General features: G+C 39.7%; 1 protein-coding gene across 1 annotated transcript in view; it reads left to right on the plus strand.

The window, feature by feature from the left end:
* The first annotated feature begins 1,650 nt into the window (after nt 1-1,650).
* Nucleotides 1,651-13,951, plus strand: part of myo7ab (myosin VIIAb) — a 61,281-nt gene continuing 48,980 nt past the window's right edge. Inside the window, exons 1-3 of the mRNA XM_049591278.1 lie at nt 1,651-1,821; nt 5,528-5,632; nt 11,495-11,563. Of these exons, the coding sequence (XP_049447235.1) occupies nt 11,546-11,563 (18 nt within the window). The 5' untranslated portion in view covers nt 1,651-1,821; nt 5,528-5,632; nt 11,495-11,545. The remainder of the gene's footprint in view (nt 1,822-5,527; nt 5,633-11,494; nt 11,564-13,951) is intronic.

Raw genomic sequence — 13,951 nt, forward strand, 5'->3', positions numbered from 1 at the left:
ACTTTTTTTCTTTGTTTATGCACTGGTTAATGTAACTTTTAAAACCAAACTCATCCAAAAATTTTTACCTGCACCAAAACATTTCTACTGCACCATTTGATGTATTTGTCCTTGCATACAGAGCTGAGAGTGATGTGCACAGCTCCAATTTTATGTGCATCACCTACAGATGCACGTTGTTGCGCTGGACTGATGTAAAAAACATGTTGTGTGGATGGTAAACCCATGCCTGAATTCCTCTATAGTATATTAGTATTATGTTATCGTGGATAAGTGACTGAGTGATGAAGTTACACCATTGGTCAGACTGAGTGATGACATGAGTGTTAGTGTTTCCCCATTGGCTGTTGCTCTTTCTAAATGAATAGGCACTGACAGACCTGTACACGCTGTGGGGGGTGTTTGTGTACACCCGTACTGTTTATTGACTGCTGTTGTTTTTCTCCATTACTTCCTTAGGGATCAGCGCTGTAAGAGCAACAACTCTGTAACTGAGTGAATGCTGCCACTTCCTGTTTAAAATTAAAAGCCCTCTAGTGTTTCACACACAGTCCAGCCAATTACTAGGTTTTGACCAGGTCCTGTCTACCACTTATCCAGTTGGACAAGTGAGTTAGTAGATTTATCAACTTGGTGTGATGTTTCACTTGCCCCGAGCAATCTGGCAATCGTTATTGTAGAGCCCTGAGGTTGAGGCTGATGGGAATGTTGTTAGTTTTGCAGGTATTCAGTGATTATACAAAAGTACTGGACAGCTCTGAATTTTGACCTGATGATGGCACAAGATGGGCCTTGTTGTTTATCCAAAGAATGTTGCTATTAAAAATTTAAATGAAAATTTTTAACAGTGTGAGAACTGCAAGCACATTTTTCTTCGCCAAGTTTGTTTTAGGGTGTAGGCTGAGGTCTTAGAACCTGGACACATGAAACCAAAACCATCTGCATGGCAAGATACCACCAGAGGTAAGTGAATAAATGTCCATTCTGTGAGCTGACCCTTTAAACAGGGTTTCTCAAAAGTCATTTAATAGTTTTGAATTTGAATTTGTGTCAAGATGGTGTCACAAATCTTTAAGCCTACTACTAAACCTTTACTGTCTTTATACTTCAAACTTGCTCTTACCTGTTTGCAAAATGTAAATTAACCTAACTCACTATGATAACCATATTCCTACACAATATCTGCAATCAAATCAAGTTTTTATCATGTTACCATACATCTGTGCAAGGCAGAAACAGAGCACATTTCTCTGCGATTTAGAACTAGAAAAAGATCATCTGTCCAAAGATCAGTCTTAAATTTGGTGATAAATGATCTTGAAAGGGTTAGGAGTAGGGTTAGGGTTGTTAAATTATCTTGGTAACAGAGCAACAAGTTGAAGTCATGACCTGGGTCAGCTACCTCTCCACCTCCCAGCTGGTCTCTGTAACTGCCACCAACAGGCTCCACCTCCCGGCTAATCAGGATCAGCAGCCATGAATGAGACGCAGTGAGAGAATCTGGAGAGCCCCGTCAACTGACCCAGACATCAAACTGTTACTGGGCCGCAAACACTCACCCGTGTACAGTGAGTACAGGAGGCTTGAACCATGAGAGGACGTAAGTAAGGTGAAGACCACAGGAAAAAGATTTTTAAACAAAGAAGGACAGACAAAGCAGGCACAGACAGAAAGACTCCATCCTGCAGTGTATTCTCTAGACCTGTGCCACCTTGATCATCCAGTCTGTCAACTCCTGGGCCTCCTCATACCTTCACAAAAAACGCAGGACTGAAAAGACCAGGAGAAAGACGAGGGGACCTTTATGAAGTGTGTCGAGAGGTAAGAGGGTCAGGTGAACGTGGGTTGAGGCTGAGGGCTTAGCCTGCAGCCAGGCCACAGTACTGCTGCTGCTCTGCTGTAGCTTTAGGCCAAAGCCTCTTACTGCTCTTCAGCCTGTGCCAGCACTTTAAAGGAGCCATTATGTACCCTTCAAGTAAATACAGTAGGCTGTGTGTGTTTCTTGCATTTAGTTTGGATGCTTTCTTCCAATTTAGGCTCCAGTAAAGATTTCCTTTTCTCTGATAAGACAACACCTCTAAGTGTCCCTTTGAGAGAATTGATTCAGCACAGCAGCAGAGAGAATTGGCACACCAGGAAGAATGAGTGTCACATAATTGTTACATTAAAAGATGTTAGGAGGAACTATAAAAGTGAATAACAATCACATGAAGGAAAGCGTACAAGTAAGAATCAGGGGAATAAGGAGACAACAAAACTGAGGTTAAACCAATAGGATAGATGTAGACAAGACAATCATGGAATTGTTCTATTCAGCTTTTACTGAGTCCGTTAATTTTTTTTTTTTTTTTTTTTTTTTTAGCATTGCTGGTTTGGTAATCTGAGCCTTAAAAACAAGAACAATTTGGAAAAAGTGGTCAAGTTGCACTGTAAGATCACTGGTGTTACTTATAATAACCTACAGCATCTGTATAAAGAGAGGGTCACCGTCAAAGCTCGGTCGATTGTCTCAGACTCTCAACATCCCCTCCACGTTGAGTTTCAGATGCTTTCATCAGGGCAAAGGTTTTGCCTCCATAAATGTAGTACTAAGCGTTACAGATCGTCCTTTGTCCCATCTGATATCCCTTATCTTAACCAGCAGTGACCTCTAATTGTCCATGATTTACCCCTGACAGTGTGTGAGACTGGATTCTGTGTGTTTGTATGGTTATTATTGTCCGTTGTGTTGTACTCATGATTACTGGCTGTATCTCAAATTACCCCTCGCGGACATTTAGTTTACCTTACCTTACCTTACCTTAAAACAGGACAGCCTGACCAAAAAAGGATCTTAACTCAAGTAGGGCTGCATTATCTGCCTTTTCTTTCAGATTAATTGTACACTCTATGATATGTAATAAAAATATTACGAAAAAACATACCCATCACAACTTCCCACAGCCCAAAGTGATGTCTTTAAATGTCTTGTTTTCTTCAAACTAAAGTCCAAAACCTAAAGATACTCATTTTACAGTGAATCATGATGATGAAAAACAGCAAATCTTCATTCTCATGTGAGAGGCTGGAAACAGATTTTTCTAAACAATTTCTGCTTGAAAAATGACTCAAACTGAAAATATAGTTCCTAATTATTTTTCTGTATTCTATATTTTTCTATTGTTTCAGCCCTAAACTCAAGGTCCAATCACTAGCCTTTTATGGAACTTTCAACCATATCTTCATAAAAATGAGACACACTAAAAACTCCAGAAAAAGTTAGGATACCTGGGAGGGGTTCACACTACACTCTCCGAGGTCAAGCATGAACTTTGTAGACACTATAGCAGCTAAAAATATTAACCAAAACAGGGTTGCATCAATCTGTTGTTTATTTTTCAGATTATTCATACACTGTATTAAATGTCAAAAAGTCTTATTCTCTTCAAACTAAAGCCATAACCTAAAACTAATTCAGTTAAAGTGATAAAAAAGCAGCCATCCCTCACATTTAAGAAGCTGAAGACAGATGATTTATTATAAATTTTGCTTGAAAATTCACCCAAACAACTGATTATCAAATCAACGCCTTATAAAAACCAACACCTGAGAGTTGCACAATCCAATCAGTGATTTTACATAAGCAATGTTGACCGTGCAATGACGGTAGTATTATGACACACGTCCTTGTTTGGCTTTGGCCTCACTGTGCTGCAATTGAGCTCAGAAAATGTGTATTAGCTTCAGACAAAGCACCAGTTCAGTACAACCAGTCCAAACTTCTCCCCTGTGCTGCAGTGTTAACATCACTGATAATTATCCTAATACTGGTCCAGTGCATCAATTTTGTTTAAACCTCTATCAGCTGAACGTCTGGCATGGTAACCACTGTTTTTCTCCTCACATCAAACCCCTCGTCAGATTGCTGGAGTTTTGTTAAAGGAATACGTTTGATATTTTGGGAAATGCACGTTTGCTCTCTTGCAGCGAGTTAGACGAAAAGATCTATACCAGTGTTTGTGTCTGTATAAAATATAAGCCTACAGTTATCATAGCTTAGCATAAAGACTTGAAGCAGCTAGGGAAACAGCTAGCATGGCTCAGTCCGAAGGTCAAAGGAATCTGCCCATGACCCGTTAAAATAGAAGCTGTCATCTTTACACTTTTTCTTCAACAAATGAGATATGACATGTTAATCAGTGAGGTTAAGAAGTGGTGGTAATCAGATTTTTCTTTTTTGCCTTTGGACAAAGCCAGGCCAGCAGTTTCCCCCTATTTCCAGTCTTTATGCTAAGCTAAGCTAACTGGCATGGCAGTGGTATCAAATTTAACTCTGTAAGAAAGAACTTAAGTTTAAAAGTAAGCAGTTACGTGTCACATCAGATATATTTGAAGAGAGTTTGGATCATTTTATGTAAATAATTTGTGCTGTCAAACACTGAAGCTTTCAGGTTGACAAATACCACTGCTTTCTTATGTCCCTCGCGTGTAATACCAACATCAAAAGTGCCCGTCCATGGCTTTATGAAAAGCACCCTTAAACGTGTACATGACTCACATATGTCTCTTGGGTGAAACTCGTAGCACATGGTTAAAGTTTTCAAACTGTTGTTACTAATGTAAAGCACCAAATACTACTCGGTTAAGATTAAAAAAAGGTCATGTTTGGGTTAATATAAGTACACCTCACTGACAAACATTTTCTCACAGGACATGAACAGCGGTGTCCTGGGTTAAAGTGTTTGTTTGACACATCCACCAACCATCCCAACAGGGCCGTCATAGTGGGAGGAAAAGTGGGACTGGTTACTTTGGGCCCCAGTGAGAGGGAGACCCACAAAAAGTCTGGAATGAAAAGTTTGGTTTTGTTTGCCATTTTTAAAATTTCAAACTAATTAGTTCAATCACTTCATTAAAATTTGCTAAATAAATCAGTTAAAAGACTGTGTTAGTCTGTGTTAAATTAGTGGAAGCTCTCTGAGGTCCCTCTTACCCCTTAAAGGTGCAAAAGTGGTTTAGTCCCCCCCAGTGAGTGAACACTTAGGCTATTGAAGCACCAACATAAACTGTCATGTCTTTCCCCAAGAAAGGGAAATCGAGGTTCCAAAAACGAAAAGAAAGACGGAAAGCAAACTGACTTTGTATATAAGCAAAGAGAGGAAGGGGACAGTTTTCTGATCCTTTAAAGAAAGTGTAACAGGAAATAAAATGGGCAAAATGGACATTAAAACAAGATTCAAAACAACAACATTAAGAATGGAGCTATAAATGATGGAAAATGTGATTGTAAAGTGTCTCTGTTATTTTATGTTGCTAATAAAGATTTAAGTGTAAAAAAAAAACCCTTATCTGATAAGTACCTATAGCTGGAGCTGAATATGCTACATATGCCTCTGACATTTAGTTAAGTAGGAATATGAAAGCACAGTTTAAGAGCCTCAAAGCTTTACAAACATACTTCAGTAATTAATAAAGTTACACCACTGAATCCTGCATTAACAGTGTTAATTTTATAATTGAGGAAACTTCTGTGTGATTTTTTTCGCAGAGACTGAACCACCAGAACTCATGGAGGACATGGAAACATTAAACTTTCATGGTCAACGATGAAAGCATCACGCCTCTCTGTGCCTCTGAATCCCTCTGAAGCCATGTGAGTCACAACTGATACTCACGCATACAGTACACATGTTTGTTAGCATTACAGGCCACACACATACACAGATTAGCAGCCAAGGCATTAGCAAGATTGCTGTTGGCCATAACATGAAAATCTCTGAGCAGGTTGAGTTGAGGTCTCGTGAGCTGTGTAGACGGAGGGTTGAGGTTTGAACTCAAAGGTCTAATAAAGCAGAGTTTCTCTTAGATGTGTTAGAATGAAGGATGTTAGTCAGATTCATCCTTTTATTTTCATATTTTATTGGTGAAACTGCTAAAGTGGAAGTTTGTTGTTATAATCTGGTCATGCTAACCAACAGCAATATTTACAGCAATAAATTTAAAGTATAACAAGTGATAAAAACAATGGGCAGAGAAATGATGAAGGGGTGTGAAAACTACTTTTCATTCATGCTAAACTCAAAACTAGCTTAGCATCTTAAGTGCAGTTGTGTTTGTAATGCTTTACACATATTCAGCAAATGACAATATGACAAACAATGTACAATAAAATCATCAAATATTAGCTTTGGAACAAGTAGCACCAGTGTAGCACATTATGCCTGTTTTGTCCAGGGTAGGAAATTAACATTTTTGACCACCTGCCACTGTAGCTGGTGGATTCCAAAATCTACCAACCCCTCAATAGATTACAATTTTTGTTTTGGCTGGTGAGTGAAGACAATCTAGCAGCCAGCCACTTGCATATTTTACCAGCTGGTGGCTGGTGCTAATTTCCAACCCTGGTTATATTCCACATTATTAACATTACAGCAGTTTTTTTTTCTAACCCTGCTCTGGCCCATAACCTTGTTTTAAACCAGGATAGCCTCAGTGTCAGTCAGTCCACCAGTTTATTCCAGACTAAGATATCTTGAGAACTACAGTGTGTATAGGATGGATTGCCATGAAATTTTGTACAGTCATTGTTCTCAGACAATGTATCCCAATTACTTTGGGGATCTTCTGACTTTTTATGCAATGTCATCATCAGGTCAAACTTTCAATTTGTTCTGTACTTTGGTTTATGACCAAACACCTGCAAAATGATTCACATTCCCATCACGCTTTGTGTTTAGTGCTAATTAGTAAATGATATTATCAGAAAAAGATACTGAAGAGGGTAAACATTATCTATGTAATCATCAGCATGTTAGCATGGTGACGTTTGCATTTAGCTTAAAGCACCCTCAACTTCAAAATGCTGCTGGCATGACTGAAGACTTATCGTCTTGTTACGGTCCAGAAGTCTCCTAAAACCTCTGCAGCTCTGCACAGGCCTTAACCTGAAACCCAAACCAACTGAACCTGACTGGTTCTGCCAAACTTGAGACCTTAGACTCCAAACGTGGGTGTTTTGTAGCAACCTGTCAATGTTTTCATCTGCTTTATAGGCTCCAAATGTGGATGTTTTGTAGCAACCCATCATTGTGTTTCAATCAGCATTTTAGGCTCCAAACATGGGTGTTTTGTAGCAACCAGTCAGTGTTTTCATCCGCTTTTTTTGGGGGAGCTCAAAATGTGGGTGTTTTGTCGCAACCAGTCAGTGTTTTCATCAGCTTTTTTGGACTCCAAATGTGGGTGTTTTGTAGCAACCCATCAGTGTTTTCACCTGCTTTATAGGCTCCAAACATGGGTATTTGTAGCAACCCGTCAGTCTTTTCATCTGCTTTATAGGCTCCAAACATGGGAATTTGTAGCAACCCGTCAGTGTTTTCATCTGCTTTATAGGCTCCAAACGTGGGTATTTGTGGCGACCCGTCATTGTGTTTCCATCGGCTTTTTTGGCTCCAAATGTGGGTGTTTTGTAGCAACCAGTCAGTGTTTTTGCATCAGCATTTTAGGCCTCAATCGTGGGTGTTTTGTAGCAACCCGTCAGTGTTTTCATCAGCTTTATAGGGTTCCAAATGTGGGTAACCTAACCTGAGACCTGAGGCTATATTTTTCCATGGCTACATCCAAACCTATATGTTTTCGTTTTAAAAAGCACAAGCATTGCTACGTTTCTGCCGAGTGTCCACACTACTCCAGCATTTTGGGAGTCCTAAAATGGAAACTTTGGAAACCTCCGCTGACTATGTTTTAATTTGAAAACCCCAAGACTGTGTTGGAACAGGATTGAGTGGAAAGGGAGACTTTTGAAAACATTGAAGCAGGCACCAACGTTCGCTTCCTGTCATCGTCTTACCGTACTTGCTTTGCAACAACACTCAGTCTATGTTTTCCGCCACCTCTACAGTTCCACCTTGTTGCCAGCAAATTCATGCATTCATTACAGACTGATGCAACTGGCCACACACATGACAACACATGACATGCAAGGACATAGACATTCGGCAGATTCAGAGAGAGGAGAATGAACATTTCTTGATAGATTATATTTGAAAATAACCAAAGCTTTATGCAACAAAGTGGCTCAAACCTGACCGCTGTGAGTCAGGCAGCAGAGTTTTACTTACTACAAAAAAGAGCTGTTAAGATATTGTGTGATTTTGAATAAGATATACCTCTGTGTTCTGTCAAAAGCACAGTGAAAACGTCACCCAGGAATGATGATATACCTGCTGTATAGAAGTGTATTTATCTCTGGTGCATTTCACGTGACCGTTCGTGGGGCTCAGACTCTTAAAGCTGAGAATTTACTTTATATCCTCAACAAGGGATTAAAAGCACTCTTTAAGTTACACAATGCAATAACAGAAATGTGGTGTTAGCAGGAGCAGTGACTTGAGTTTAACCTTGTGGTTTGTCAATATTACAGCTCCTCAGGCGAGGGACTTTGACAGCAAGAGAATTAATTGTAAAGATTAGGAGTGTGTGTGTGTGTGTGTGTGTGTGTGTGTGCGCGCGCACGTGTGTGCGTGTGTGCGTGATAATGGTTTGCATCCTTTACATAGAGTATATTTGGGTTGGTAAGTTGTGAAATGAGGTTGTAGATACACAGAGGGCCGAAGTGTGACTTTTAACACAGATCTATAGGTCTGTGTTTGGGCCAGGTGCCAGATTGGCACCCTGTGGTTCTGGATAAGAGGAACCACAGCTCAGCTTATGTCTTGGCATTAGCTGAGAGCATTGTGACTTGTTTCATCTGAATGAACTTGGCTGGGAATTAAGTTCATGCTGTATAACTACACTGTTGCTCTCTAAAAGCTTTACTGAACCTGTTTCAGATGAATATGTGGATTTTTTTCTACAGAAAGAATTTGTTTTAGATGCAGAGTCCTTTGATATACAGTGTGGCACATCCAACTAAATGTTAATCTACTTAGTGGACCACTAATGGATCATTAATACACTTATCCCCTCCCCCTGTGGGATGGGTAACCTTCATCACTCATACAGTCTGGGTTTGTTTTTAGCCACACAAGCTATTTATGTTACCAGCATGTTTGTATTTCCTGAAAGGACTTAGCAGGGAAAAGGTCACCTCAGGTATCTTTCACCTTTCATCCATATCTTTCAGTTGTGCTTTAATAATTCATACAAATTGATTTATATGATTTTATAGCTCCAAACTGGACCATGTTCCTGCATTTAAACTGGGATATTTGTACACAAGTATGAACTGTAGCAAAAAACTAAATCAGTACACTCAAGTTATTTTTTTGTTTTTACTATATAATGTTAAGTACACAATGTTTTCAACAAAGATTAAAAATTCTCCCTCTACTTCGCTTAACATAGTCAACTGGAAACAAAAAGGCCATACTACATACTGACCTGCACGTTCGTCACTGTGAAGGAGGCTAACAAAGGAAAAACGGCTCAGCGGGGGGAGAAATGATTCAGCAGTCATAACTGTAACAACTATGGCTCATACTTAAGAGATGGGATTAGGCCCAGGAATCCAAGTAAGCCTTTAACAGCCTCCACCAGACCCTTTAACCCCCCAACCCCTCCTTTCCCTTCACCGGTCTCCCATGTCCTGCTGAACCACATGGCTGATTATCTCTGCTCTGACTCTGCTATGTCTAATATTACTGTATGAATATGCTGTTTTTGGGGCATGGAAATAGGCCTACTGTCAATCTTAGACACATGTAGACTTACCCACATGTCATTAGTGGATTATTGGCTCCCCTGCTTGTGAAAACTGTGATGAATTATAGTCAGTCTCTAGTCTCATTCAGTGTGTACAGATCAAATCCAATGTCTGTTTTAGTTTATGGTTTTGGTTTTCTGGTTTGTTGTAAACTGAGCTGTACGCTACCCGTCCTGCACCAAGCTGCAGACACAGTTAGAAATTAGTGGTTAGAGCAGGCATTGCATGTGCAAAGGCATTGTCCTTGCCACAGCGGTTCAGTTCTGGCCAGTGCCTTTTGCTGCATGTCATCCCCACTTTCTCCCCCCTTCACACTAAAGTCTCTCCTGTCAAATAATACTCTAAAATAAGACACTAGCTACTGAACATAGCGGAGCATATAGCAGCCAAATAACCAGATATTTACCCCATGAGTTGGTGGAGACCAAAAGTAGAGCTAAAAGGGGATGAAGAGCACAAACAGGGTCCATGCAAACACAGATTCTTTGGAGCTACGCAAGATTTTTTCAGTTTTGAGGTGAGTTTTGTTAAGGTTAGATAAGGTAATGTAAAGGCGTATTCAGGGCACTCAAGCTTTGTTTGTACTTGAGCAAGACACCATGGTGTGAGCCGTGGTAGATAGCACACAAGTTGCACAGAGGCGTTTGTGTTTGTCATAAACCATTGTGTGGAGAAGCAAGAAGTCAACGAGTGTTACCAGAAGAAAGTTACCAGAAAGGAGGCTGCCTGATTGCGGCAGTAAACATCAACTTATTTTACTGTAATTATAACTGTGCTTGCCTCCAAGTTGAAATTATTTTACACCACCGTGTTTCCCCCACGACACTGCTCTTTCCATGAGACCATTTTATAGATTTTACAGCGATCTCTCATGATCTTCCACACCCTGCAGCAAAAAGCTTCTTCATTCCCCAGTGGGCAGGCTATTTCTTTGCAAAAATGTAAGACCATTTGAGAGTCTCTCAAAGAAGAGGTGTAAAGATGCTGGTAAAGGCAAACCTGCAAACGAGTTATCCCTCAAAGGCGTCCACGTTGAACTGAGAAGCACAGCGCGTACAGTTGGCTTCTAGTTACAAAAATCCCGAGGTGTCTAACCAAGTGGTGAGTCAAATTTCCAAACCTTCCCTTTTGACACAAAAGACGTGATGATGTCATTTTTGGCACGCAAACCTCATGCTGGCAACATTACGGCAAATATAACCCAGGCTTTATGGAAAGCTTTACAGAAAGTTTTTTTTACTTCTTTTTTTTTTTTACTTCTGTGGTCATGGAAATGCTCTGATTAAAATGAGCTCTGTATCGCCCCCTTGAGGGCTGATGATTGTTACCTCCACTTTTGCATAAGAGCGCAGGTTGTGTAAGTTCACCAGAGTCGCATGTATTGTGTCAGCTGGGCCAGGCATTACCATTTGTGTTCATGTACTTGCATGGACCATGTTTGTGTCCTCACATTAATTAAGTGTCAAGAAACGTGACTTCAAATTAATGCTGCTTCATATGTGCTGCATGTGCATAATTTAGGTATTTTGGGTTGTTCTTTTTTGGACTGTTCTTAATTCAGTTCACTTTTCAGTATAATGTGACATGTGTAATCACAGATTTTCTCATGTTGAAGATTCAGATTTTCCTTGCCTCTTCAGCCATGGCCACTGCTCATGCTCACCACCTAGTATGTGTATTTATTCTAAGAAAGTACACAGACAATTCAGTACAAAGAATATTTTTCAGTGTCCCCAAATTACTTTTTTTCAATCTTTCTGAAGAAGTAGTTTTTTCTTTCAGTTGGATAACATCTGTGACTTGTCTCCTTTGCAGAGCCCTCACATGGTGACTTCTGATGTCCTGCTACCAACCCAAGGCTGAACCATGGTCATTCTGCAGCAGGTTGGTCATGATAGGTAGAAGTGGCTTGATGTGCTCAGCTGCTGCTTTTATCTCACACCCTGTTAAATCTTTTTACTGTTGCAATGTCTGTCAAGTTTTCTGTTGTCACATGACACATGATACAGTTTACAGTGATAACAGATGTTTACAATACACAGTAAGTTTTTAATTAACGGTTCTTTCATTTCAAACTAAGCAGGCTTCTCATTTTTGTTTGTGGGCTAAAATGACAGCTGTAGCTTTCAGATTATATCAGCTGTAGTAGTAGTGTAGTGTTGCAGCTGATAACATTTAAAACCAAGCCCTTGTAAATATGTATTTAATGGCTAGATACATGATATCGTGTTAGAGAAGAGGCCGTATGTTGCCAGCGAATGTTCAGTATTCTGACTGGCTGATGATCCAGAGAGGACATGAAAATAAAGTTGTTGGTCTATTGCAGGATGGAGCTGGACAGTTTTAAAGCAGTGGTTCCCAGCTAGTCCAGCCACAGGGTCCAGATTTCCTCATAGTCATTAGTTCAAGGTCCAAAAATATTCAGCGTCATACTTGAGTTTGGCCATGTAGTCGAGCTGGTTTGCTGTCTCTGTCAGATGGCTGTTCGTTGGTCACTCACTCTACAGCAGGAAACGGCACTTTAAAGTAAAAGCTCTGTGCTGGAAATTCACTGTACTTCAAAATAAAGTGTGTTTTTTACAAACTGTTTGCAAGTTAATTGCAGTCCATTCAGAGTAAATTGCAGTCCCATTTTTGGACTGGGACCCTAGAGTTGGGAACCACTGTTTTAAAATACAGTATTGCAAATAAGATGCCATTTATTTGAACACAGCCCTTGGGTGATTTGGCTGCTACTTGTAAAAATGTACCTGGATAAGCAACACAAAGGTTAGATTTATGCTTTTAATGTTTACATTTTTTAACATTTTTCTTCACTTTTACAAGAGAAGAGGTTTTAAGAATGATGACTCATCAAATAATAATGACTGGTGTTGTTTATCAAATAGCGATGATGTGAAGGTGATGAAGGAGACTCTGCTGACACTGTCTTGCTTGTATAGAAAGGTTTATTACAAGAAGTACAGCATCAAAATTAAGCACCTAGGATTGCCTGAGAGAGGGTTCGAAGCCAATATGAACTGCTCTGAATAACAGCCCCAACTACCCTGCTTGTATAGGTTGGTTGTTTTTGTGAAATGTGAGACAAAGTAAAACAGATGACAGAGAGACACCCTAGTTGGACTTCACCAGTCCTTGACGTGGGCCATAAATACCCTCTTGACTCTGGCCATATATACCTTCTTGATCCTGGGCCCCTAACTGGTCATCTGACCCAGGACGTTACAGTAGAACCTCAGACACCACACTGGCAAATGTGACATCATCCAAGGCAAGTAAGGTTGGAGCTGCTTAGGTGTAAACTTATGTTAACCAAACAGGAAACATAACTCTGATTTAGCAGTGCCTCGACTCCCCTGCAGTGGATGTTCCAGGTATTTTTGTGACTTGTAACCCCACATAATGACATAGTTCGCTAGTAACATACTCCTTTGCCTTTGGAAATAATGCTAGGTTATTACTGCAGGAAGTTAGCTGGGCACACTAACGTTTGTGGCTTACGTTGGAGCATGTAAACAAATAGTTGAAATCACTCCTAACACTTTGGGTGTCGTGGTTTTAAGATAAGATAGGCCTTTATTGATGCAGCAGCAGCAACACAGGGACAGAAAACATGAAAGAAAATATAAAAATCTAAATAGACAAAATAGAAATAAGTTAAATTAGTAATAGGAGGGATAAAAAATTAGAATAACTTTAAATTAACTATTAAAGACAAAATTACTAAGGTCAAGTCAGTAATTTACAGTATAGTATAGTACAGTACCGTATCATATCGTATCCTATCCTATCCTATCGCATCGTACCGTACTGTACCCTGCCACATCATATCGTATTGTATTTTATCATATCGAATCATATGGTATGGTATGGTATCGTATCGTATCATACCGTACTGTACCCTACCACATCATATCATATTGTATTGTATCGTACTGCATCATATGGTATCGTGTCGTATCATATTGTATCGTATCGTACTGTATCACATCTTACCATACTGTACCCTACTACATCGTATCGTATTGCATTGTATTGTATCGCCTCACATCACATAGTATCGTATTGTATCGTATAGAATCGTATCACATTATATCGTATCGTATCGTACCGTACCATAACGTACTGTACCCTACCACATCATATAGTATTGTATTGTATCATATCAAATCATATGGTATGGTATGGTATCATATGATACCGTACTGTACCCTACCACATCATATCGTATTGCATTGTATTGTATCGTATCACATCACATCGCATAGTATT

The sequence above is a fragment of the Epinephelus fuscoguttatus genome, linkage group LG12, assembly GCF_011397635.1.
Source record: "Epinephelus fuscoguttatus linkage group LG12, E.fuscoguttatus.final_Chr_v1".
Classification (NCBI taxonomy): Eukaryota; Metazoa; Chordata; class Actinopteri; order Perciformes; family Serranidae; genus Epinephelus; species Epinephelus fuscoguttatus.